Genomic DNA, 27,692 nt, shown 5'->3' with positions numbered 1-27,692 from the left:
TCATGTCTACTCACAGCCAGATGGCTGATTCTACCTGTAGCCCTGGCAAACTTGTCAGGTATTATTATTAACTAGTATCTAGCTGACACTTTTGTCCAAGGGAACTTACAGGCTTTTGCACAGCTTTAATAATTACAGTTATTGTAGTAATTTAATGTATAGCCAACCTTTTATTTGTATTATGTCTCTGATCTTTTGTTTAGCGCTCTTTCTCTGTGAGAAGAGTGCTCTGTAAAATAAATTGAATTGAACTTAAATTCTGCATATACTGAACTTCCTATAAGCATTCACTCATTTACCATTGTATGAATAATCACTCATTTGTTACAATGTAACACACATTCACATGCTACAGGCAATTTCCAATCACCAATTCACCTGAACTACATGTCTTTGGACTATGGGGAAAACCAAAAAACCTGGAGAGAACAGCAAAGAACCCAGAAGGATGTGAGGCACCAGCACTATTTTCTGTGCTCCCATGTCTCCCACTTTATTTCACACATGACCTCTTCCTCCACACCTGCTAGTGATGACCTCCCATTTTGCTCCTTTCCCTGGCTCTCCCTAATATTTGTATGACCAGTGCTTTCCCTCTTGACCTCTGACCTCAGAAACACTCCAGCTGGACTCCTATAGGCAACCTGCTTGATCAGGCTGCTCAACCTGGATTTTGCTTCCAGAGATTTGGCCTGTCCTGGGATCTCTGCAATCCTGTTGTAGGAAAAATATTGATTGCTATTATGCAGGGTCGGATCTTATCTTTCAAGGTTTAGATCTCATAGAGGCAACCCAGTTCTGCTAATAATCGTATAAGATGTTGCTGAAGTCTGCATAGATTTCTAGGCTAAAGTGAAAAATGGGATGGTAGCTGTTTTTGCTTCCTGTATTATTTATTATGTTAGATGTTACCCCAGTTCACAGAGGTCAGTAAACAAAAACAGCTGACTTGCCCCATTCAGGTATATAGCTCTAACTGTACTGTCAAGTGAAGAGTAATCACACAGTGCTAATATGGCATATCTCCGATGTCTGTCTGTGTTTTGGAGTGGAAGACACAATCATGAAAAGCAGCCAATTTTGTATGTGTACTTTTTGTTCAATGGTGGAAAATAAAATGTCATCATGTTGCAGTATCTAAATGCCACCTACCCCCCCAGCGGTGAGCACCTTTCTTTGCAGGCTGATTCTTCAGAGCAGCAATTGTTTCTTTTTTCTGTCATTTCTTATGACAGGAGGATTTTATATGTATTATTCTCCCTACTGGCAAAGCTACAGATGCATCCAGGAACGTTGGTATCAGTTGCCATGCAGGAAAGTATCACCTTTTATTTATTGGTTTTTGTAATCCCTCAGATCTGAAATGTGTTCTAGGGCTGTTTGAGTAATAGCCCCTTATCTGCAGACTTACACTGCCAGGCTTTCCTCTCAGTTGTTCATCACAAGGGCTCAACAACAAAGCTCCCCTTGTCATGTTTATGTTTGCTCTCTTGTTGCACTGATTGTGGCACGCCCCATCTCTTCTATTCCGTCTGTCACTGCGATATGTTTGCAAGGGAAAAACGATGTTCCGCCCCACCCTCAGGCTGTGCTGCTGAGACCTCTAATTAGTACGCGTTGCCTTCCCCAACACCCCACACTTACTGCAGTAGTGGTGCTGCTGATCTCTGTGAAGTGGCACAAGGCAGCCTGTTCATATTATACAGACCAACAGAGTTAAGCTACAGTTTGAGACCCACCAGCTCATCTAAACTTTATGCTGAACTGTGCTGTAACGTACATTGATCAGATACTGTCTGGCATATTCTGTGTGTACCATGTGATCCAGCAGGTGATGTATTAGTTGGAGCTGTCACTTTGCAAGGTCCTTTGAGTCCCCACTCCTGCTGTAGTAGCCTTCATCAAGGTAGTTACTCTGATTTGCTCCAGTAAATGATACCCTGCTGTATAAATTGGTAACTCATTGTAAAGTCGCTTTGTGTACAAACCTCACACGGTAAACCGCTTTGGAAAACTGAATAAATAATAATATGTGGGGATTTTTCTGATCAAGTCTGCAGTCAAGCATAGTAAAACCAGTGGTAAAGCCAGAACAGAGAGCTGATGAGGGAGACAGCCGGGGAACAGGAACTACTGCATCCCAAGGGGGATGACATCACACCCGGCCTAGCAGGCACTGCCTGCATTCTCGGGGACGTCATCGCAAATCCAGTGTTGGACGTCTATTCTGTGATGTCACCTCTAAACGGTCCTGAAATTCCTGCTTGGACTGTGGCTCCAGAACTACAAGGAGGTTGCTGGTTTCAGGCCCCCACCTTCTGCTATTTTGTTTTGCGTCCACTGCATTGTTTTCTTAATCCCCTTTCATATGCTAAGTGTTTGCTGCTTGGGCTGTAATTTCCTAACTTTAGGCTCAGCCAAATGCCAGGTATCCAAGGGTTTATTAGGCCTCCTGTACCTCTTAGCTCCCTCAGCCAGGTGAGGGGAGTGCATTCTGAGTATTTTCATTTTCAGCATTTGGTTGTAGCTCATTGGTGTAACGGCAAGCTGAGCCGTGAAGTGTTTAGCAGGAGTGGAAGTTCTGAGTTTAAAGTTCTTTGTTTCCTCTGGTGTTTGGATAATGTTTTAAAGTTACTAATGTGACAGGAGAGAGAGAGAGAGAGAGAGAGAGAGAAGCTAGCCTTGAAATGAAGGTGGAGGTGTCTAGGGGTAGAGATGATGGTCTAGGTTTCAAGTGCTTCATTCTTAAAGGCCTTTTCAGTGCCATACACCTGCTGGGTCACTTTTCCAAACCCAGACTTCCTGATCTTTGTCACAATAGCCTAAAACCCCCCAAGGCTGAGTTGAGCTGCTTCCACAAGCGTGACCGGTGAGTGGAACTACATTGTTTCCCCGCTGCTGGATGCCTTCTCATCCATCATCACGCAGGGCCATTGTAGTCCAGTTCTTTCGTCCCATAAATCCGTGCTGTGCCATCTTTAGGTGTCTGTTGCTTTTGATTGTCTGTATTTAGCCAGTGGGGATGTGCATGACCCCCTTATTTAATGGGGTCTGTGTAAAGGGTCACACCCAGTTCCCTCTAACCAGAAACTGGCTGTTTTACTGAGATCCCATCTGAGTTGAAACCAAACCCTTTGAACTAGGGAGGCCAAGGACCTGCAACCCAGAAACTCGATTGTTCGCTTGAAGGGAAGCAATCCTCTTAGAGAAATGCTTGAAGCTTAGCCAGACCACACTCGGCAGTCCTCTGCCAGACCAAGTGTTTCTGAACTGCGGGGGTTGTCTGGGACTGAGGTCCAGAATGTGTTTACCTTGTGAAGCATGCTGGCGGGTGATGCTTGGCCCGCCATGAACTCATCCATGTACCCAGCATGGGTCAGATACGGAGGCCTCCATCCTGTTGCTTCTGCAAATGTAGTTAGGGTTAGACCTGGTGCCTTCTGATTGGAGAAGCTGGGTTCAAATCCCTCTTGCTATAATATTCTTGATCAAAGTACTTAGTGTTCAAATCTAACATGAGAAGTCACTTTGGAGAAAAATGTAAGCTCAGTCAGTAAATAATATTAATTCTCCTCCATCTTCTGTACTGACACCTCAGAAGAGTTTTACTAGTTTTCAGGGAAACCTCTCTTTTTTTGTAGCTGCATTATCATGTTTACTGTCCTACTCTTAAAGTCACATATACAGTACTTTTACTTTATTTTTTATCAGATTTTCAGAGTACGTTTATTCAATCTTTTTATGAATTAGAAATGGTATCGCCAAAGAACAAGCCCAGTCAAAACCCTAAAAAGTGCCAGCAATCAAAAGCAAACTAATCTTTTTTTTTTTTTTATAGTTATGGTAAAACAAAGTTAAATTATACATGTAAGTGGAGCACAACAGAGATTTAGTTTGGCCAGGTTTCTTTGAAAAAACAAAGAATTTCTTTATTTTGTCACTGTAGGCCAAGCTATACTTAAGTGAAACCCCTGTTATTATCCAATTAAAAACTGTACCGTTTGTCCTGATGACACATGAAGTGTAGCCTATAGTAATCTGGGGACTGTAATGACACAGTGAAGTTATTTTTATACATTTGTGGAATAAACAAGGCGTAACAATCTTGTCTTATTCTAAAGATGCGGCAAGTTTAAGATGTAAAGGAAAGAAACTCTGAAGTTGGTCCAAATGCTGATCTTCATGCGTTTTGTTCTGACCTGTTAGACGATGTTCTATATCTTCATGATGCAGGGGGATGTCAGCAAGCTCCCAGTGGGGGAGCCAACATCAATACTTACTACCTTCTATTTAAGTCATTCACATAATATGCAACAATGAGGCCGCCTTTGTAGTCGATCACAATGAGGCCCACTATTGAGGTACTGCCAAGAAGATATTGTCTGTTTGTCATATCTTTGTATGATACCACCTTCTTCCTGTGTTACTCAAAGAGGAATTATAGTTGGCTTACTGCGCTGTGCGATTTTTTTTTTTTTTTTTTTTTTTTGGTCCTTCATTAGAAATATGGCAGATGAATGAATGCAGTCATGAGGTTATCTAAAGGAAGGATTTACAAGGTTTTCTGTGTGCTGCTGGGTAGCTGGGAATGGAGTTTTTTTTTTTTTTTCTTTTCTTTTCTAAATGCAGCAATGTTGAAGTGTCAGCTATCACATGTTTTCTCTCTTAGCTGAACAAAGTAGAGACCTGAGGAGGGGGTGGGGGCAACAAGGGAATTAACTGTTGAAGGGGGTGCAGTCAAAATACTTGGAAGATTATGGAAAAATTGCGCTAGATAAAAATGAGAAAACAGGGTAAAACATGAGGTGAAGTTTAATATGACCCTAGGAAGAATGCTACCTCACAGGGCTGTCCTGAACAAAGGTAGCCTGTGCGAACACTGATGAGCAGTCCCCTTGTGGGGGAGCTCTGTGTTTTCGCTTCTCCATGCACTTCTCTGTAGCACTTTCTAATTTCTCATTCCTGCCACCGCAATCAATAAACTGAATTTCCGGGGCTTTCCTCTGCCACCCAGTGTTCCCCTTTTGTGTCAGGTTCTGATAGGTCACTGACAGTGTACTGAGTGCTAAGCGACAGGTTGGTGGTTGAGGGATGGTACACTGCTGTTAAGTCAGGGTGTAACATCACGGTTGTTCCTGTGAGGTTCTAAAAGTGATGAAACATGTAATATTACTTTGAAGACACTGTTCATAATACTGAGATCCACAGCTCTGGTCCTCAGGGGCAGTAGGCTGTGCACATGACCTCACGTGTATGTGTGTCACCTCACCTATTTTCCAGGTGTCAATCAGGCACTATGGACCAAAGTTATGCACTGCTGTTTATTTCCTCTGTGTGATTTAGGCTGATGTTAGGCTGACAGCGTGTTTAGCAGCATTTGTTTTGCATACGCGAGAGCCTGGGGGATTTTACGGCACTGCAGAAACCAGGTCTGTTTGTCTGCACTTTGTCCTAGAACCCATGTACCCCATAGAGGTTTCATGCTGTTGCGCCTTTGTGTGTGGTGTCCTTGTGGAATCGTGTGACCTGAAATGTGGCCTGCGATATTCACTTCTCCGACTTCAGTCACTCCAACACAAAACAAAACCATGACAACGCCGAACACACACCTACACAATTGCTCGCCTACCATTGCAGGTTTCACCCCAGAGTGAGACTGACCTGCCCAACATTAGCATACGGGTGACAGAGATGACCTCATCCAGGAAGTGCCCATCTGACATATCTTGGGCTATTTGCATAGTCAGGTGCACCCGAGATAAGAGGACAGCAGGTCTACACCTGAGAACCGCTCTGCTCAGGTTACAGAGTTATGTAACCGGCTGTCTGCCTGCAGTCATGCCCCCTGCCCCCCACTCCCCTACTGCTTACCCTTCAGGGGTGGCACAGATGGGACACATAGGGCTTGTACTTCACCAGCTCCTCAGGGACTGTCACAAGATCGCCTGACTGTTGAGAAATAGGGAGGGAGGGACGGAAAGAAAAAGAGAGGGAGAGAAGGACACTCCTACCTGGAGAGGGGGAGGTGTTCGGCGTGTCAGTGGAGTGAGGCCGGGTGGGGCGGTTGAGATAGAGCAAGTGAGGGAGAGCGGGAGACTCATATCCCTGGCCTCTCGGCAGTTCATTTGCAAGCCGCTTACAAGGAGGCCGCATTCCAGAGGTGAGGAGCTCACCCTCACCCCTACTGCTTTATCACTCGCACCCAGGACCTGGCTTCCAGTCACGCTCATCCCCCTTCTCTCTCTCCTTCTCAAGACGCCCGGGACCTGCTTTCAGGAACTTATCCACCCGTACCGCTGAAAGGAGAAACGGGAGCTTCAAGCAAAAGGACATTTCAACAGCAGGTAAGCAGAAACACCCCCCCCCGAGCTTCCTGGCGTGGGTGACAGCCATGCTGAGCTCAGCCGGATTGCAGCCGGTCTGTTGTGTTTCCAGTGCCACCGAAGAACAGTGGTTGGCTGTGACTTTAAATCAACCTGTTGCTCCTTAGCCTGTGGTTGAGACTACACTTTCAAAACACTGCTCTTCTGTTTCACCCGGCTCCTGCTCCCATATTGCCACACACAATGCTTCATGTGAGCTGCTTTCAAGAATAAAATCTCATCTTTCCAGGGCATTATGCTTTCTGCAGCCTTTACTTTACATGACTATTTTTGATTAAGTCAAGACCCCCTTAGAAAATCTTAATGCTTTATTCCTTATCTCCTAAAATGAGAACGATTGCTGTGTTTGTTTCCTCTCGAGTATTTCAAACTGTTTTGTGTTAAGCTCACAGCTACCCCTGTGATTTTAGGCAAAGAAACATTTAGAAAATGTTCTGCAGTTTGTTTATGTTTGAAGGCTGTTACTTTGAGCTGCCAGTCTTTTCTAAGTTAAGCTGAGAAGGTTTTGAGTCAGCTGTTTCTGTTACATACAAACACATGTAAGTTCTCTCCTGATCTGCTGTGCTGAGTAAGGAATCCATCTCAGAATTGCAAGCCACCTGTGTTTTGTGTTCACTGGGAGATCATTTATTTTATTAGGTTTTTTTGCATTCTGGAAATTCAGCCTTGTAAAGTTTTCCCCAACAATGGTTTCCACTTTCTTACTTCTCATTGCATGGCCCCTCAACTGGCAAGTAGGCAGAGCTGGAGTTCATTGTCACAGTGGGTTCATCATGGCCCGTTGAACTTTGCAACCCTCTTTCAGCTCAACGTAGAGTGACACAACTCTGGGGGGGACTCGACTGGGTCCACTCTCAACTCCTCACAGATAAATTCACCCTCTCCTCTGGTCATGAAGGCTGAATTCGCCAGAGGAAATGCAATTCCTCAGAACAGAAAAGGATGTTTTCATATGTATTTACAACAGAGAGGAAGTTATTCAGTGAGCAAACAAGCTTGGGAATGAAAGATGGGGTTTCCTTCTCTGCTTTTCTATAGTTCAGATGAATAGCTGGTGTGATGGTTATATAGATAGTGCTGCTTTAGTATTAGCTAAAGTGAACTGAAGTTTGTCATGTCCACGGAAGTTTGTCTTTCCACCAGCATTGAATCCACTAAGGATGTTAGTCATGCCATTGTGTGTGTTGTAAACTTGTAGAACATTCTGATCCGGTGAGAAACTGAAACCCTACAGAGGTTTCTCAGTGACTCTAGAGTTTTTGTTACTGTTGGTGCTGGAAACCCAGGCTTGACTTCTGGGTGTTTGAGGGCACCAATATCCTCATTCTTTAAATTGCCTCCAAGCTGTTGGAGTTTATGATAAAATGGACCATTCATTTCCTGACAAAATATCTCTAGGGACTTAAAAAAGCCATTTGTGGCCCCGTGATCCAATTATGTTCTTATTTTTCGCTGAAATTCACGTCTGAAAATTATTCTTCTACGTTTGTCGACAAATATCTCAGGAACACTTTGAAACGTTTAACAGTTGTTGAGCACAGTATCCATGAGCCAGAAAGTCAGAAAGATCTTCGTTGGGAAATACTCAGTGTGAATGTGTTTTCCACATCTTTTAGCACCCTCAGAAAGTTTCTCCCAAGTGAGAAAAATCTGTGCTACAGTGGCTCAAGGGCTTGGCCAAAACCTAAAGGCCCACAAATACACACCCTTTCCCTGGACTGGGACCCATCATGCATTTTGAGAGGGGAACCTCTGGTGCCCTGGCTGGAGGAGGAGAGGGCAGGGTTCTTCTGATCATTCCTTAATTACAGAGGTTGAGGGTCCTGTGGTTGTCACCAACCCTTTTCGCTAAAAATATCATCCAGACTCAGCCATGTTGAGATGTAGTCTCCTCGGTCGGAAACATCCCTGTTTCTCTGAGCTGTGTGTTGTGTCACTGACTCAGTGTAGTGTGGAATGCCTTTATGTCTTCAAGCTATGTACTCTTCTATGTACTACCTCTGCTGTAGTTTTGCAATGGATGTTCCTCACAGTGTTTGGAGTTTGAATCATCATCTCATCCCTGAAGGTGAGCGACGTCAAAACACGTATGCCATGTGCTCACATATCGGCCCTTCTTCCACCGTGTTTTGTTTGCCAAGGGCAGACCCTGTTACTGCTGTCCAGGGTGAAGAGATGACTTGGAACCATTGTGCTTATTGAACTAGACTTTGGTCAAAATGCTGAAGGTTCAAATTCCAGATTCCAGAAATGAGTCTTGGGAAATATACTGAAAAATTAGTAAATGACCAAGTAAATGTCATTTTGTTAATTGTTTTCCAGAGCTGATGGTAATATAATTTCATTTTTTTAGTTGACGGTATTCTCCAAAGCAACTTAGTGTTACGCTAACTTTAGTGATTTACCCATTTATACAGTATGTTACTTTATACTGGAGCAATTTAGGATAAGTGCCTTGTTTTTGTTTTGTTTGTTTAATGGTAAGCAGCAACTGACTTCCTTGGCATAAAGGTGTACACTTCAGGCACGATGTGTGCTGTGCCTCTCTAGCTTTGCAGGAAGCAGAGAAATATCCCAAATACGGATAAGTGGCTAACTTAATGCTCAAAGGATTAAGAGACGCAAGGATCCCCTCCTGCTGAAAGGACTACCTCTGGAGAGCTGTGTGTTTAATGTCTCACACACAAAAATGTATGGTGGAACACACCTGTCACCAGCAGCAGATTTTAGACCTGTCAACACCTGTCTACATCTGTATGCCTTCCCTCTGTACCCGGTTGCCTTAAAGGTCACTGTACACAAGCTACCATGCTTTAGTGGTTTGTGAAAAGATTAAATACAATAGAATTACAGATGTCTTATTTGGAATCACTATGTTTCTGGGGAGGAGTGACAGGTAAGTAGTTTGTCCTAGATGGGACCTTGAGGCTTACCTTGTGTTCTTCTGTTCACTGTGTAAGACCTGCAGTCTCCCATCTTCCCCCTCCTTGTTCTCAAAGGCACAAAAGCACTTTCTCTCTTGGGATTTGAATAGGCACTGACTACAGCTCACCACTCTATTAAGAAATTACAACTGAGAAACATGGGAGGGAAACCCTTATGATTAGGTTAGCAGCTGATGGCTCTCACAGCGAGATGCCTCATCAGCGCTAAGTCAGGGATGCTGCGTTAATTGGAGCTCTAACCCGATGAGAGATGGCAGTTTGCCGAGTTGGGACAGTTTCCTGAGTGGAAAGTTGATTTGTAAACGGAAAGCGCAGTTTGCTGCCGCTTCTTTCATCTGCTTTCAAAACTCCCAGTAAGTTGCAGAAGCAACTGTCAGTGAGGAGTCGCTGAGGATGCTGTGGAATGTAATACCCATGTGCTGAAACATTTATTTAGTCACAGTGCCATGCCTCCTTGGAGCCTTTTACTGTGAGTTTGGGGTGGTTCCTCATACTATTACTGTCCTGCCCACTGCAGCTATGTGCCCTTCAATGAGATCGGTGTGTGACTATAATTGTTTCTTCAGACTCTGCATTCCAAAGTTATTTATTACTCAAGACCAAGCCAATTTAATTTGCTCTAGTGTTTGTCATTAAATCGTCTGGGAGCACATCACAACAGCATACAAAAAAAACCCCGTTCTGAACTGCTGATGATGGTGACCAACTGAAAGGGATTGCTAAATTACTAATGAGCTGCGGCTTTTGTTGCCCCTGCGGCCGTGGCACAGGGAGCCTGAATGAAGCACTGTGTAAACACAGTGGATGGAGGAAAGAGCACAAACAAATACAGTGCCCAGAAGAGGCTCTGTTCCCAAGAGATTGAGTTGTCCCATGTCATTGTTCCCCCAAGGACACAAAGCCTATTGAGCTGAACGGCAACGCGGGCCACTGCTTCTCACTGAATAATATCTGCAGAACAAACCCCCGTGCAGCTCAACAGATCTTTTTATACAAATCGACATATGTAGCGTGTAGTTCTGGAGAAATTTGGGTGAATGGCAGACCCTGATAGCACAAAAGCAGCTCTTCCCTGGGACTTTAATTGGAAGCCTTTTACTCTCAAGGCCAGTCACAAATGTGCTTGTTGAATGCTGACTTGCTACCTCAGTAAGGGTGTCTAGAGGAAGCTCTGTAATTAACCCGAGGGGGCGCGGTGGCGCGGTGGCGCAGTGGGTTGGACCACAGTCCTGCTCTCCGGTGGGTCTGGGGTTCAAGTCCCGCTTGGGGTGCCTTGTGATGGACTGGCGTCCCGTCCTGGGTGTGTCCCCTCCCTCTCCGGCCTTACGCCCTGAGTTGCCGGGTAGGCTCCGGTTCCCTGTGACCCCGTATGGGACAAGCGGTTCTGAAAGTGTGTGTGTGTGTGTGTGTGTGTGTGTGTGTGTGTGTGTGTAATTAACCCCAAACAGGTACTCAGCTTGCCTTGCTTCTTTGGCAAGAATGGGGACCATGTAGGACAGCGGAGACCTATGACAAGGTGTGGCTGAGAGCCAAACCCTCCTTTCTGCATGTGAATCGCAGACTGGGGCCTAGCAGTGTGTCCACTTTGCAGCTGTGTCCAGTCCTGTCGGGACACTCCAGCCTGGAAGAATGAATGGGCTTCAGTAACTCGGTTTGAAACAGCGGCTTCTTTGTCAGAGGGTTGAATCAATGAACACTGGCCTGGATAATGATGTTACACCCTGCACCTGACCCTGTCATCACACAAGTGTATCACATTGACTCAGTGGTGGTAGCAACATCCATGTCTGCACTTTTACTGCGTTAATCACCAGGGTGGTTTTATAATTCCTGCTTTAACCACAGGCTTTGGGTTGGCTTCAGTTGCCCACTTTTCCTGTGTGGTGTTTTGAGTTGGGGTGAAGTCACTGGTTTTTAAAAAGTGCTCAGACTATGGTAGGTGGTGGATGCTGACAGTGTCACTGGGATCAGCACCCAGCCTTATCCCAGCCCCTCAACACCATCTTCCAACACGGCTCTCGCCAGGGTCGCATTACTCTTTTCCTGGAAGGTGCCATTCTGTTTCATGGAGGCAGTGGTTCCGCAGGTCACGTGTCTGCCAGCCCTGAATAATGATCCCAGGGTGTGTGACATGGTGTCTATTACCCCGTCTCTGTACCTCCATCTTATTAATGGAAGAATCTCAAGGCCTGCCCATAAGCTGACTTGTTGGTTGGGAACCTTAATTGACCTCCTCTTGGAGACAAAGTGACCCGTCACCAGTTAGTGGCCTCACTACAACAAATGAGTCATGAACTGGTGAGTGTGCAAATGTGAAAAAGTAACACATGCAAGCCTTTGGTCTGTGTTTACTCTCTGGGAATGAGCATTGGAGTCCTGCACAGTTGCACCGTCCAGTGCTGCTGCTCAGCACTTGAGGCGAGGTGTGGGAGGGGAGACAAGGCAGGTGAGGTGTAGAAGCGCTCTAACTTCAACACTTGGTCACCCGCTCGGCAAACGATGAGTCAGCCCAAAGGATGCAGAACACGGATGAAGGACAGCCAAGTCATGGGAGGCACATGGGTGACACATGGGTGACTTGGTACACTCAGCAGCACTTAGAGTGATTCCTGTGTCAGGACTGGGCTGGGGCTTCACAGGAGCACACCAGTCCCTTCAGCAGGATGTTGCAGTAATTGTCTTGCAGTTAATGGATCCTTTTGATTCATGCTATGACTCCTCATTTATGCTCACATTGTCAAGCGTTAACTCATAAAAGCAAATTGGGAGCAGAAAGAGGAGAGGAGTCGTTTGTGCTTGTATCGGAGACGCAGGGAGGGAGACAATTTGCCCCGGAGCTTCAATTGGTTTCTTGCAGGGGGGTTGGCACCGGACTGCTTGTGGTAAGATATTCCAGGCCGTTTTGCATTTGCGTGAAAATGTGTCAGATGAATGTGCTGGGAAATGAATTATGCATGACACAGTTAATTTACAGCGAGTCTGGAATGGCCATTTGGCCTAATTAGCAACCTGCATGCGTTAGAAAAACGAATGTTCCCAAATTTTACGGGATTAACAGGAGTCAGTGGTGGCCTCTGATGTGAGAAATGTAGTGGATGCACAGCTACACAGCTGTAAATTTGACATGCTGGCAGCTGGTAGTGCGCACATGGCCTCAATATCAGACTCATACGGACACGATAAGTTTAGCTAAATGGCTGTAAGGGCAGGTTTCGGAAAGGGGTGTTTTGCTGGAAATAGGTCTGATAGTAAAGTTTATTAACAGATCCATTCTGAGATGTCAGATCCAGTTTCACGGGGACCTCCCCATTTCACCTTCCTTTTCACATTGTTCCCCAGCAGACACGTTGCTTCCTGTGTTTTTTTATGAGTGTTTGGTGTTTGAAGTTCTCCTCTGAAATCACTGCCCTGGGCTTTTGTCTGGCCAGTTCCCTCGCTGAGCAGTTTGTGCTCCACGTGAACAAAGGCGCCGTGATGAAAGCTTTGTTTCATGCTCTAAAAGTGTGTGAAAGACTGAGACACACTGGTTCCATGACTGATGTCCCCGAGTGTCCATTTATGTGGTACCACATTTCTGTTTTACTCCGCAGACACAGAGACGTAACAGCATTATTTGTTTGCAGGTGCTGTGCTGGACCTGTGAAGCACCATACATGGCCTTGCACAAGCAGATACCTGTAAAACCAAATATGGTCCACGTGAAATTTGTTATTACATTTATGGGACAATTTTATAATTTTACAACAGACAGGTAGATAAATGGACAAAACATACAGTAGCATACATGCAGTGAGCAGTGACAAAAGCCACTGGTTCAATTCCGCAATAAATATGCAGTAAACAGACAGTTGAGTGAAATATAGGCAGTGAAGTAAGGCTAGTCTTCATTGATTATAAATAATAATTATGAACTGTTTCACAAGGATGTGCTCTGCTCCCCCCTGTGATTTTTATGATGATTTATTTCTGGTTTTAGTTTTTCAGGTGTGCCATCATTTTGTTTTTTGTACTGACTTTACTGGACCGGAGCGTTTGGTGTCAAAGGTTGTGTGATGAGAAGCACGACTCTAGACGCTCATTGGACGTACTGTGAATCCTGAACTCCGAATGCAGCAGCGGAGGCAGGCACGCAATGCACTTCATGGCGGAACATGTTGTTGCATGAAAACTGTACGTTGTACTGCCATAAACCACATCCATCTCTGTAATTAGTTCAGAGGGAAAAAGCGCATGCCGAGCTGCACAGAATCAACATGTTCCCAACATGTGATGTTGTCGTAATGGGTTATGGAGCTGCTGCGCAGCAGGCATCGAAGCGTAAAGGCTGTGGAGCTGGCTGGTGGTGTTTGTGCTCCTCTTACCATCCCGTGGAGCTGGAAACAGTGATGCTGCATATACTCTGTGTGAAAGGACCCACCTCTTTACACCAGAGGCCTTGACTCCTGCTTGAGTTCATGCCAGCGTTGTACTTGTGCCCAGACATGGTCCATATGTCGCCACACCTGGGAAACGCCGGATGTTTCTCAATGCAGTTGGACTGCAGACACCTTTTAGATGGAACTGACATTCTGATAGCGGGCCTCCCCTCATCCCCGGGCCGTGCCCCTGATGAATAGCAGTAATTGATTCCCTACTTTGTGTAGGCGAGGACTGTATGAACACAGAGAGTAGTGACTAAAGCTGAGAACATGTTCTGCACTGGGGAGTGTCAGTTTTCCTCGGCACCTCCTTCACACTCACGCCGGCTGGTTGCTGCAGCTGTTAGGCACCGATCAGAAGTTCTCCATCTGCTCTTTCTCATTGTTTTTCACTTCACTCTGGTCTGTTGGGTGTGTTTTCACAGGACACAAGCAAAAGCTGAACTGATCGGCACATCTTGTACCAATTAAGCGCACATATGTTCCCCGTTTTTCTTTTTCTACTCAGAAGTAGCTTTGGGTAGCAGGATTTGTAACATAAGACTCGCTGGGGACTGGTGTCGACTACCTGGTTATCAGCGTGTTAATGATTAACAATAAGTTGAATGATCTAACCTTGGAGGCAAAGGACAGGGGAAGCGCTGTCTGTGCTTGTGGGTATGTGTGTGAGAGAGCAGGTTTCAGGCCACAGGAATGCCAGTTGGTTAATCATTGCTGTGGGTGGCTAAGGAGAAGGGTGCCCTCTGGAAAACACACAATCTTTGATCACAGACCCCAGAGAGCATGTTACACACTACACAGTGAACACTGTATACTACACCGTCAATACTGTACCCGTCACATCGTGCGGTAATTGTTGGCCATCATGTGACCCGCTCCCACGCAGCATCCTCCACAGTGCACCGTGCAGAATTTGGTCAGTGTGGTTGGGATTTGCATATTGTAACCAGCTAATTTTAGGTATTTCCCAACATTCCGGTCTTAAGAAGTGCTGATGCCTCTAAGAGTGCAAGAGTACTCTGTGCAGTTAAAGGTAGTCCTGTGTGCAGCACTCTGCTCTTCCCAAGGAGTGTCAATACTGTGTGCAGCGAGTCCAGAAAGACCGCAAATGGAGCAGCTCAGAGACAATGATGAGGGGGAAGTGAACATGTGAGGTCTAACAGCATAGATACCCCCTTCTCAAAGAGATGGCAGCCACCACATTGCAGCTCAATGCACAGCTCCCGGCCCTGATATAGTTCTGACTTTGTGCGTGTGTGTCAGGAATCCTGCGTGTAAAAAAGTTTTTCTCTCCTGTCCTGTGTCACAGGCCTGTAAGGTGACATTCCAAGACATTCTGCCCGATACCAGCTGCTTACGGGAGGGTGACACTTTGCGGAAACATTCACCGAAAGGGGACATAGAACAGTAAAAAAAAAACTAAGAATTGGACCGAAGCCTCGTTCTTTCTGTTTTTGTGCGACCTTCTAAGCTGAATTTTTTTCACTGGCAAAATCTGTTTACCATGCACAATTATAACATACACAGTGTGTAACAGTAACCGGTCCTTGTTGCTCCGTGTGTGTATGTGTGTGTGTGCGCGCACATTCTTCTGTATTTACATTCATTGCACCTGTAGATCTCTTGAAGTGAAACAATAACTTAACTATCATTTTCTTGTACTACGCATACTTTGTGTAACGGTGTACTACCGTGTTTATGTGGTGCTGTGTGTGGTATGCAGCTCAAGGCAGAAGCAGAAAGCCTGCAAGGACCTTCAGGGTGACAGTCATTCCCACTCAGGTTGTGCCACAAATTCCCCTCAAATACCTCACCTGTACACCTTCTGTTCAAGCTTCTCCTGGCTGTGTGAAAGGTGATTGTCTGGTCTGACATCTCTTCTTCCTGCCTGCTGGAGCAAGTCCCTAAAAAAGTGTAACTCGCATTACCAAGATCAGGGAACGATAATCAAGTGATCAGCTATGATTAGTCTTCCCTATTGGTTTATAAATAATACATTTTCTACACTGCTCTGTAGAGTGTGATCCTCCGGAATGGCGCAGGACCCTGAATGCGAGATAACAACATTGTTTTTCACTTTTTACATACCTGTCATAAAAAGCTATACTTGAATGACCAAACAGAGTGAGTTAAAGCAAAACCGAAACAGTGTATATGACAGCAACATGTTGAGTCATGTGCAGTGTGTGACGCCTGGAGAATAAAGTTGATCAAAACGCAGTAAATCAGATGCATTTCGAGAAGTCACACCTGATAATTTATACAGTTTGATGTGACTTAGTCTAACCAGACACGTGAAATTTGAATTGACCCCAATCCATCGGACTCATGCTGACAGGTAATAAACGATGCAAACAACTTCTGAACCTGGAACATCAGTCAGGTGTGTGTGTGTGTGTGTGTGTGTGTGTGTGTGTGTGTGTGTGTGTGTGTGTGTGTGTGTGGTTGCAGATCTATGTTGTGTTGCAGGAAGGCAAAGCCACGCCTATATTCTTTGAATTGCCTTTTAATTGAAGTGGTGTATCCTGGAGCTAATGACTGACAGCTGTCACCCTCAGCACCCCTGCTCCGCTGCCCCCTTCATGACCCTCTCACTGTCTCCAGTCAGGTCTTGTCATGACACAGAGTCGTGGGATCATGTCACGGCAATCAGTTGCCACTCATTCGCTGTGTTTCGTTCTCTGGCAGGCATCTGTCAAAACAGTTTTTAAGCAAATCAGCCGTGCACTGTTGCTGTTGCGTTTCCAAGCCGGTGTCAGTCGGGGACGCATCCAGACCGAGGAGTGGGGGGGGCACAGGATCTGTGCGAGCAGATTGTGGTCATGGTGCAAACATATGTTGAAAAGTGCAGAATGGAGGTGCTTGGCTGCAAAACCATGACATCAGTAATGGTAGCAGGTCAGTAAAGTAAACAAAATACAAGAGACGCGTTCCGTGTGCAGAGTGACGTTGGCGATTGAATTCGCTCACCTTCTTCTCACGGTGCAGGTACCAAGGCTTCCAATGTGTCCCTTTTTCTGACAGTTTATAAACTGATCACAAAGGATGTTAGTATCTGTTAAAACTGGCATGAAGTTTGTGTTTTTTACTGCAGTGCGAAAATGTTTACTTATTGATTTGTGTCATTGTTTAAATATCAAAATCACTTTTTCCCTAATGGAATAGTTTTCTGACCTCATCAGCCCTGATCAGCCTGTGTTTGGAAGGTGCGTTTACTGTGCGAAGAGAGCTTTGCAACCGTGTCTTCATCAGGCCTGTGACTTTTCTCCACGCAGGGTGGGGCCAGTGCCATGTGGCGGTGACATCCTGCAGAGCCTTGCGAGCCTCCTGCTGGACATGGAGCTCAAGGTGTGGGTGGATGGAGTGGTGCGGGTGGTGTGTGGCCTCTCTGAAGAGACATCCTGCCAGGATGTGGTCATCGCTCTCGCCCAAGCCATTGGTGAGCACCTGGCTTCTCTTCCTCTGCTTCTTCTTACCGTCTGTCACCTTCTTAGCTTTTTGTGTCTCTCTTACTCCGCTTTTCTCTACCTCCGTCGAACAAAGCAGCAAAGCAACTGTGAAACAAAAAGCCTGTTTTAAAAGCTTTTCCTCGACTCTATATTTACAGTAAAGACAGGTGATGAAAACACAAGTGACAGAATAATGAAAATAGCAGATTTGTGTGCGAGGACGAGAACTGCAGCAGGACAGACCTGTGTGAGTGTCTCTCGGCCGCCAGTTCTGACTTGCCCATTTCCTTCCAGGGCAGACGGGGCGGTATGTTCTGATCCAGAAGCTGCGGGACACAGAACGACAGCTACTGGCTGATGAGAGGCCTCTAGAGTCGCTGGTGAAGCTTGGGCAGCAGGGTAATGAAGTGCAATTCTTCCTGCGGCGCACCGGGCCCAGCAGCAGCGAGGCGCTCAACACGGAACGAGGGCCTGTCCTGCCCAGACCCTCTGAGCCGGAGCCTCCCAAGCGTCGAGAGCCCAGAAAAGCCCACACCTTTAACCTGGGCCCCTCCAGCTCACCCCAAAGCAAAGTGAAGAATTTTAAAAAGTCACCCCGAGACTCATCTGAGATGAGGGCTTCGCCCTGTCTGCCAGGCCCCACTCCCGGGCCTGCCTTCTCGGCAGGTTTATCCAAAGAGGACTTGTTCCGGCTCATCCTGCAGCAGCAGGAACAGCTGCGTGAGCTGGAGATGCAGCTAACAACAGTGGAGGGAGAAGTGTTGGTGTGGGAGCGTCCCCCTGGGCCAGATCCTCGCTTGCAGGAGGAGCTGGACCGGCTGGAGCAGGTGGTGCGGAAGAACCACGCCGAACTGGGCCGCGAGGCCGCTTTGGAGGAGGAACTCCGTGCAGAGGGGGAACGCGAACGAGGGCTGCGGCGACACCTGGCCGAGTTGCGCACGTCTATGGACGACTGCAACCGGCGGCTGCACGACTGCGCCACCCGCTCTGCCCACCTGGAGCGCGAGATCCAACAGGAGAGCCGTCGGACCAAGTCCCGACCCGGTCCAGCTCAGGCCGGCCCCGAGGAGTCCCTCGGTATGGTGAGAGCCAAGCTTCAGAGTCAGCAACGGCAAGGGGCCGAGCTGGAGGCTTCGCTGTCCGAGACGGAGCAGGCGTTGGGCAAAGCCGACGCGCTGCTTAAGGTGAGCAGGGAATGGAGACCGGAGCGTTGCAGTGTTAGGCAACAAAAAGGTCATGTGTTCGGGTCCCAGGAAAGTCTCTGCTTCTCCCATCTGAAGCAGAGTATCTAACATTAATTAGTAAAATGTTTAGCATTTTTGCTGAGTTTAAGCAATTAAATTTGAAAGATTTGAGTCACTTTTTTAAAAGCAGCTGAGAAGCAGCCAAGTGTTATTATTTATCTGAAACTTTCCACCAGTTACTTTGAATGTTTGTTCATTAAGCTGATTTACCCGTTTATACAGCTGGATAATTTTTACTGTATTAATTCAGGGTAAGTATCTTGATCAAGGGTACTAAGTTGCGTTGTTGGATTGTAAGGCAGTGCCTCTCACCACTACACCAGCTGTTCGTTGAGGCAATCGTAATTAATCATAATGCATATATTTTATATTCTTCTATGCTACCCTTTAACATTTTGAACTTTTCTCACATTAAAAACGTGCTTTATTGTGCTTTTCTCAGGTGTCTTGCTCAACTGGCCCAGCCAGTACACACTGATAAGGAGTCTTATCATGTTAAAGTGCACTTTCCCACTGATTCAGAAGCTTACGGTCTGAACTTATTGTTTTTATTTAAGACATAATAAAGACTGTGTGTGTGGCTTTTTCAGCCCAGGTGAGTTAGGCTTTGTCTATGTGTGTTCGGTACCAGCAAGGTTTTCAGGCTTGCTTTCAGAATACACACTTGATGCTGTTTGCATAAACCTGACCTGTATCACAACACACCCAAACCTTCCGGTCCTTCACCACCTACTTTTATCCTGGTGTGACTCAGGTCTGTCACATTTTAACGATAAGGGCAGTGAACAAAAAAGCAGTTGTGGGCCTATGTGAAGATAAACTTGTTCAGCACCTGTGTGGCTCCTTCGTTAATGACTAAATACGTGACAGTGTTGTGAACAAAGAGGGTTGTTGAACTGAACCCAAGCACTGTAAAGGGTCCCCATGTGGTCTGAGGTACAAGCTCAGCGGCCGTTGATCTACCATGGTTGCTCCTGCTCTCCTCTTTTCATGAGCTATTAACTAACTCAGCCATATGTGCACATGTCAGAATATGGTGTAGTGCTATTTAAAGCCGCTCCAGCATCTGTGGTAGGAGGTGCCTGAACACTCCGACCACCTTCGGCAATCCTGAACCCAGTTCCCATGGGGTCCTTAGTATCCTTGGTCCCTTGCACTGCCTCATCCCACCGCGGGCACTGTCTTGAGCTGCTAGTTGTTATGATGTTGTTGTAATCCAGTGAGTAAATTGAAAAGAATGTAGGGGAGTGCATTCTGTGTTTGATGAAGTGTCCCAGTTTGAGCAGGTGATTGTGTCACTGCACACATGAGATGAAACCTGAGGACGGTGCTGCCGCCATGTGGCTCCTCTGAGAAATGCACCAGGGGAAGAACACGAGATCAGAGGAGTGAGCTCATACTGAGCTTAAAAATAACAACAAAATTCCCATTGTTGGTTTGATTGGTTTTATTATATCGTTTGATAAGTACTGACAGGTGTGGCTGCACTGCAGCACTTTGTAGTAATAACTTTCTGCGCCAGTCTTGCACCCTGTTACCTGCAAGAAAACACATTAAGGATGAAGGAGTTGGAGAACCTTGAACAGCACCCACAAGTTTCACTGCTAAACCGACCCTCGCATTCTCCCCCAGGAGAGGAATGAAGAGATGGACGAACTGAACAAGGAGATCCGTCAGTGTAACCTTCAGCAGTTCATCCAGCAGACGGGTGTGCCCCCTGTGCCGTCGTCTTCGCACCCGGAGCAGCTGGAGGGCTATAGCAACAGTGGTAAGCGCGCAGTAATGGGCCGCGGCTTGTCGACGCCTGCGGTTGCAGGCTAGGACAGAGATAAACACACCCATAAACACGTGTGTACAGGTCCAAATGCATACAGAGAAATACAAATGCATGTAGACCAAAACAAACATACACACTCATACAGAGATGTAGACACACCTAGATACAGATTCTGACATCCACATATTCATAATGATCTGCTGATGGCACACAAAGGTGCACTAAGTTCTGTCATCAACAAATGGCAGGTGAGTGTGAATGTAAAGAAGTTACTGCTTGTCCTGGTCAGGGTCGTGGGGGTCTGCGGTCTATCCTGGAATCACTGGGTGCAAGTCAGGGTGGGGGGCTACGCCCTGGATGGGACGCCGGTCCATCACATGGAAGCCACACACGCATGCTATGGAGGATTTAGCATCACCAGTCTATCTGAGCACAGATCTTTGGACTGTGGGAGAAAACCACACAAACATGGAGAGTTTATGCAAACTCCATACAGACTAAGCTGGATTCGAACCTCTGACGCTGTGAGGTGGCAATACTACTCGCTGCCCTACTGTGCCTTCCCTGGTTTATTCATCTTTTACCAGAATTAATAATCTGTGCTTCCCTGAAATTTTTGGAGACTAATTGAAGAGAAAGTAAACAGGTTACATTTGCCCTTGTGTGGAGTGTGTTGTGTGCTACTGCTTTACAGCCCACTGCCATGAGCTGTGTAATAGGGTAGTACCCTTAGTCTTTACCTGTCCTGTTCCCTAGCAGGCCCTGTCCAGTACACCACAGAGTCGCCACCCCGTCCAACGGCCAAGCACTTTCTGGGGAACCCCCGCAACCTGCAGAACCCCCTCGTGTCCAGCCTCAACCCAGAGGGTGTGTATGTGTGAGACTCTGCTTCTGCCTGCTCGCCTGCTCCCCTGTCAGCCGTCAGCACTAAGCCAGGCCCCTTCAACCTGGTTCCTTGCAGTTGCATGATGGTCTTGTTCCGGTTGGGGCCGCTGGGTCTGTGTATGTGTACGGCTGCGCTCCTGCTCCCTCTCCGAGTTCTTCTTGGCTGCTCCAGGAATCCCTTGGTTCTGTTTCTCCCTTCGCTGTCTGCCTGCATCTCTCCAATTCACAGCTCTCAGCCTTTCCCATCAGTCATTCTGTGCTCCTGGAGGCTCCAGGTTCAAGGAGGAGTAACAGAGTAACAAGTTCATCCATTTCTCCAGTTCTGGGAATCAGGGCCGAGAAGAGCCTGTTTCTTTTGGACTAATGATTCAGGACAGGAACTTTCACGTCAGTCCAAACTGCACTTGTGTGAGCCGCTGAATTACACTTCTCTGTGCAGAAAGACAGTATTAATTTCAGCCTTTCCTGCTGAACACACTACACTGCTACATAGTGCTTATGCTTATTTCATGATGAAAAACAGTAAACTGTTCAAGGACATATTTTGTGCTCTCTAGGAATGAGGAAGCATCTGACTGAAGGTGCCTGCAGTGTTTACCCCGTAACCAGGGTACATTGACTCTAGAGGTGGTGCCTGTGGCCGGTGTAGAAAGCACAGTGATACACGACCCCCTTCCAGCTGCTCCGGTAGTGTGCGGTCGACGCGCTCTTTGGATCGCGTGTCTAATTCTTGGCTGACACCGCTGTGCAAATAAGTGAGAATGTTTTTTGGCGAGGCAGAGGAAGCGCATCAGCGTCTGTCTCCCTCAAGGCTTCATGCAGGCCTCAGACTTACCTTGGGCCTCCGGTTCCCCCGTCATGAAATTTGGAAGACGCGCTCATGCCGTTCTTACGCACCCTGACAAATTTGCTGCATCTGTTGTGGGTCCACCAAGCGAGTGCGGTTAAAGCAAGGTCATCGACAGTGCTGGTCCTGGCCCAGACTCCTCAGTAGCAGTTGGACATGATTTGGTCTGACAGCCTGGCAGCTCAAGGGGTTCCTCTCTCTCCCTCTCCCCCCTCTTTCTCTCTCGGACGCTGGGAAATTTTGGGCTCTCTCTGATGCATGAGACAAAGGCTCTTCAGATATCAGGAAGGGGTGACAGCCAGATTTCAGAGGCTCCTTCTCTGTGCCCTTATCCTCTTTTGTTTTTCCGTCCTGGCTGCGTCACCTTAGCGCAAGTGTATTATGCAACCAAAGAATGGAAGCGTCATTCGTTATTTTTGTGTGTCTTGCAGTCCTGACATCCAGAGAGTCGTCATGGAGATAAAACAGGGACCACAGGCCCAAGGACCACTGTACAGTTTATTTCACCATATACTATTCAAACCATGCCCTTCTAACTATTACCATTATTGTAATTTTTATGTGTACACATATATATTTGCAAATTTTTCTACATTGTGGAGTATGTATTTACTGTAAAATATTGTATTAAAACATTTACAAAAATGACTGTATATATAAATATAATAAAGATGACTGTCTTTTAGACATATCATGTGCTTCGTTCCTTAATGAGTTCTTGCAGGTTTTGCCATTCTCTCATGGCCCTTTGGTTGTCCCACAATGCAACACTAACCGACCACCCCATTTTCACAAAGGGTCCAGCGGCAAACCCGGGATTTTCCAAGGCAGGGAGCATTTATAAGTCATCAGGAAATACATTCTTGCTCTCATCCTGAGAGATAGGAGCTGGGGACGACAGCTGTGAGGGAAATGAGGAGATTAAATATAGGGTGGGCGGGGCTTTGCAGTGCCGGGACTTGGGTTTTTACAGCAGTGCTTCAGTGTTTTCAAAGTCATTATCTGCGTTGACAGGGGCCAGCCATATCCTTTCTGCGGTATAAATAGTTTATCTACCTTAAAAACACCTCGTTTTCACCAGTGGCCAGGATTATTTCAAGGTGTCAGGCACTTATGGGTGTAAAAACCAAAGGTTTTACAGGTGATTGTTCAATCAGTGAATATGCAAGTTGGTCTCAACGTATGCGAGTCTTTACTGTCCTGTGTGTGTGTGTGTGTGTGTGTGTGTTATTGTCCTGTGATGGACTGGCATCCCGTTCTGGGTGTAACCTGCCTCACCCCCCGTGCTTCTAGGCTAGACTCTGAACCACTGCAACTCTGGACCGAACAAGCGGTTATTGATGATGGCTGGATGGTACAGCCTCAGTATCAGTTTTTAGACTTAAGCAAAAATTGTGTATTTGTCCTTGTTGTACTTTTGAAGTGTGCAGACTTACAGAAGCAAACATTTTAACGAAAAAAGGCATATTCTGAGATCCGGAAATCGTACAGTAACTCTCCATATTCCTTTTGGAAAACAGTCCTCCTTAGGTAGTTTTTTCTGTTAAAGTACCACCTAGTCCATAAATAAGATGTTTCCTCTGAAACTGAGACATCTTTACACCCGTTGTCTTCTTGAGATGACTCTTGTTCAAAGCAGGAGGAGGCAAGCGTCACAATCCTTGTTCACCATGTCCTCGCGTCTCTCCTGGGTCAAAAGTACGGCCTAACAGGACAACAGAGCGTCTTGTGAACCATTAACTGACTCGACGACAAACGTTTCTCTGCGGACCTTCGACGCACCATCAGGCTCCGCTGGACTCTGCTCAAATTCTTTTGTTTGTCCAGCAAAATAAACACGGCAGGTGACGAATGCAGCGAACAATCTTCACAGCTGCAGCGGAACACATACCACAGAAGGGACCACACACAGAGCAAATATTTGTCTTTGGTGTTTGGGGGTTTTCCTACAAATTTCTTACAGCACCGAACCAAGAAAAAGTCCGCATTTCCCCACTAAACATATTTGCATGTTTTGTCGCTCCTTTTTCCAGTCACAGTCTCTGGGATCAATCTGCCGGCCAGTGACACCGGTGGGTTCCGCTTCACTCTGCGACACAACAAGCAGCAGCAGCAGCGTGGCTGTGTTTGCAGCCAAGGGCTACAGGTCACGCAGCTCCGAGACTCATTAATTATCTGAAACGGATTATGGGCGATAAGACGAGGGAGAGTCTGGCTTTAGCTGGAGAAATAAATCCGAACATCGAGCCAAGCTGAGCGGGACTTGGATCTCTTGGGTTGACACCGGAAGAGATGTGGAATAAAGAACGAAGAGCGGAGGGAGGTGGCGAGTGCTGCTGCGTTTAAGTCTAACCTGCAAGGATGCAGATTCCCAACTGGGAGAACTTTGGAAAGTTAAATGCCACAAAATAAATCATTCAATAGGATTGAATGAAAGGGAAACTACTATGTGCGTGAGCTGCCAGAACTGGTCCCACTGGACCACCTCTGAGCTCAGGAGTTTTACAGCATCTAGTGTCATCGTGGCAAAATTCCTTATGGATGATAACGGCGGCTGTCCTGTGCCGCCGCGCTCACCGCTGTCCCGCATGTAGCGAGAGCCTCGATGCAACTCGACATGCGTGCGTCACAAGTGAGAAACGCGGCCTTCCCGTGGAGCCCTGCGAACAAGATGAACCCGAGGGCGACGCTAATGGCAGTAACAGCCGGTGCACATTTTTACCGTGATTACCATCACGCACCAACGCTAACAATTACGCAACACAGCGAGACCGAAGGAAGTCTTCCGTGTCACCTGAAACACACACAGAGTGCTGGAGTTTCACTGAAAGTGTTTCCATCGCATTTTTTCCCCCCCAACAGCGATACTCGAGCGAACAGTACAGTCTGATTTAGTACAACCTATAAATATCATAGGAACAACGGGCACAGTAAAAGGAGCACGATGCCACAGTAAAAATTACACTGCAGCTTGTATCACTGTGAACTCAACTGGGACATGTGTGTGTCAAAGTTGACTGGCATCTCTAATATGTCTGTTTGTACAACTGACTAAAATCTATGCCATTTAGGACGAACACACCCGGTAAACAACGTAATAAAGTAAGTGACAAATGAACAGTGAAAGGGAATGGAACGCGGGGTCGCAAGGGGCAACTTGGAACGTCACATCAATCTTTCAAATGGAATATAGAAAGAGAGAAATGTTTCCACACATCACACACCGATGTCGAGACACCGGCGCACTTTGACCAGGGACTTTGAGTGTCCCGCAGTTACAAGGCTGGAAAAGCTCCTCGTTCTAGAAGGAACAAGCAGAAGCTCATCAATGGAAGCCCAGTTAACAAAACCCTGGTTACGGAACACTAGTTATTAACATTCCCGACTATAAAAAATAAACTGGCCGAACAGCTTATGGCACAGAAAGATACTATATGGCTGTATAAGTAAAAACTTAAAATCTTACCATGGCATTAAGAAAATGACCTGCACTGTCTTGGTTTATTAATAAAAGTATGCAAAAATGTACCTTGATGTATGCAAAATCACTTGTACTTAGTTATCGAATGACCAGTCTGGCGCCATTTGAGAAGAGCACTTAAAAGCATGTAGTTCTTGCTTACGTGCTCCCAACGACGAAGAAAAGAGAACATCTGCACGCTATTCCCGCGTTAACCCTTCGTGTTCCCCTTACACGCCGCATCGAAAGAATGCCAAACATTTCACTTGGCACCAACGTGGCAGTTCACCGAAGTGAAATAAAACCCACCGTGGAATAGTGAACGCAGTGCATGTAGAGCCACACGCGAACATGACGGAGGTAAATTCGGCCAAGGAATTAGTCCAAAGCATGTCACACAAGTCTTCTGGGCGATGAATCACATCACTTTATTTGAGAATTGCAGCACAGCACAGGTTCACATGGAGTGGGAGTACAGCAGTCAGGGTGATAACTATATTTTCCACTGGGGAAACACCATGGAAATGTGACACTGCCAAACATCGGGTCTGGAAGTCACACTGCAGTCCAGCACTTACCCTCAGCCACGGGCCTCTTTGGGATGGGGGGAACAACCGATGATAAAGCCCCTGGCATCACAGCGGTGAAGCGTTTCTCTGGTGAAACACGGTCACACGCTGACAGCTCGCAAGAGGGCGTGACTGTGGTCGTACTGTACATTTCGACATTACCCACATGACTGGAGTTCTTTCGGAGGACAGGCCGTCTGCCGTTCGACGAGATGCCCAACACGTCCGCACGCTGGAACGCGGTCTGTGATTTGGGCCGATTTGGGTACAGGGTCCCCCTGATGACTGGAGGCCCACTGAAAGATGCGCGGGCACCCAAAAACTACCCAGAGTCCCACGCGTCGCCCAAGGAGCGACGGACACCCAGGGTCAACGCAATGTCCCAACACAGCTGCAGTGCCGCCGAGGCAGTGATGGACGCCCAAAGACTGGTTAGCCGCTGTCACACGCACAGTGGGGTTAAGAAGGGGCGCAATGTGCGTCAGTCAGTGGCTTACCTGCCTTCGGAAATTCGCAGAACCTGGGCTGCAAACCCAGCAGAAAGAGCATAATGACAATAACACTACCAGCAATGGAAATAATTAATAAGAAAATATTCAACTACTACAGCAGTCGTAACAACAACAATAATAATAACAATATAAAAATACAATGAAACTAATCACAGTACTAATTATGAGGAAATGCACATGATGGATGGTGACTTGAGAAACAGTGTGTCACTTGTTTTTTCAATAGTTTCTCTCTAAGTATTACTTAGTAATTTCCATATTACCGCTAAAAACACTCAAAAAATTCAGACTAGTACATCGCTGAGAGGTTAATCATTTTTTTTTTTTTACCAATCCATAATTTTAAATAATAGGCAGCTAGACAGTGCAATTATAGTAAAATCAACAACAGAACATGAAATTCAAACAAAAATTTTAATTATAACACAGCTGCCACCTGGTTCACATTTAAACCTAACAAAAAAAGTTATTCTCTTTTATTTTAAAAAATATATTTATAAAGCTTAATTTCTAAAATTATACTGGAACAGCCATAGAATACTCACCCATCCATTAAGTTTTCAGATAAAGCTCTTTTTTATTAGGAAAAAATGATCAGCAGCTTTCACACTTATATTAGTGTCAATTAATGACGAGCGCACTTCAAGTAATCCAATATTTCCATAAAGTTTCATTTTAGCTTTACTTGCTATGGCAGAAGTTGAGCTCAGTTACACTGCCAGACCCAGCCCACGCCTCTGTCACTGCAACCTGACCTGGATATGCAAATATGTGAATTATTGACATGAGCAAGAGCCAATAGGCAGTCGAACTTGCTCCCCAACTCCTGCCCACTGAGGACTCCTATTGTATTACAGCCTCCGAGAGGTGTGTCAAAAACCGCCAATGGGTTCGGTGGATTTTCCTGAGTTATAGTTGGGGTGCGGCGCGTTCATTTTTGCACGTCTTACTTTCGGACGGAACTATTTCCATATTGTCCCTTACGTGTTTTTCGCCATTTTTCACGGAGTGCCCTTACAGTGTACTTTTATTCACGTGTAAAAGTGTGTTCTGAGGCGGCAAAATGGAGCGGGTGCCCAAAAGAGCGCTCTGGAAGGCGTTTGGGAAAAGATCGCTCCCCCCTGCAGCACGCAGTGGTCGCTGCCCACTGCACTTGTGTACGGTGTTGCCATGAAGCTGGTGTCGATGTGCACGTACTGAGGA

At 46.3% G+C, this 27,692-nt stretch overlaps 1 protein-coding gene across 4 annotated transcripts in view; it reads left to right on the top strand.

The window, feature by feature from the left end:
- Positions 1–22,639, top strand: part of rassf7a (Ras association domain family member 7a) — a 28,478-nt gene extending 5,839 nt beyond the window's left edge. For 2 of the 4 annotated variants that reach the window (XM_018765758.2, XM_018765759.2), the window contains exons 2-7: positions 6,256–6,344; positions 17,022–17,185; positions 17,490–18,379; positions 20,072–20,207; positions 20,973–21,083; positions 22,380–22,639. In XM_018765758.2, the coding sequence (XP_018621274.2) occupies positions 17,083–17,185; positions 17,490–18,379; positions 20,072–20,207; positions 20,973–21,083; positions 22,380–22,411 (1,272 nt within the window). In that variant the 5' untranslated portion in view covers positions 6,256–6,344; positions 17,022–17,082 and the 3' untranslated portion in view covers positions 22,412–22,639. Of the gene's footprint in view, positions 1–6,035; positions 6,345–17,021; positions 17,186–17,489; positions 18,380–20,071; positions 20,208–20,972; positions 21,084–22,379 lie in introns of those variants that run through there. The other 2 variants (XM_018765757.2, XM_018765760.2) reach the window with 2 other exon arrangements.
- The last annotated feature ends 5,053 nt before the right edge of the window (positions 22,640–27,692 follow it).

Source organism: Scleropages formosus, chromosome 5 (assembly GCF_900964775.1).
Source record: "Scleropages formosus chromosome 5, fSclFor1.1, whole genome shotgun sequence".
Taxonomy (NCBI): domain Eukaryota; kingdom Metazoa; phylum Chordata; class Actinopteri; order Osteoglossiformes; family Osteoglossidae; genus Scleropages; species Scleropages formosus.
This window is presented reverse-complemented; position numbering and strand designations above follow the sequence as displayed.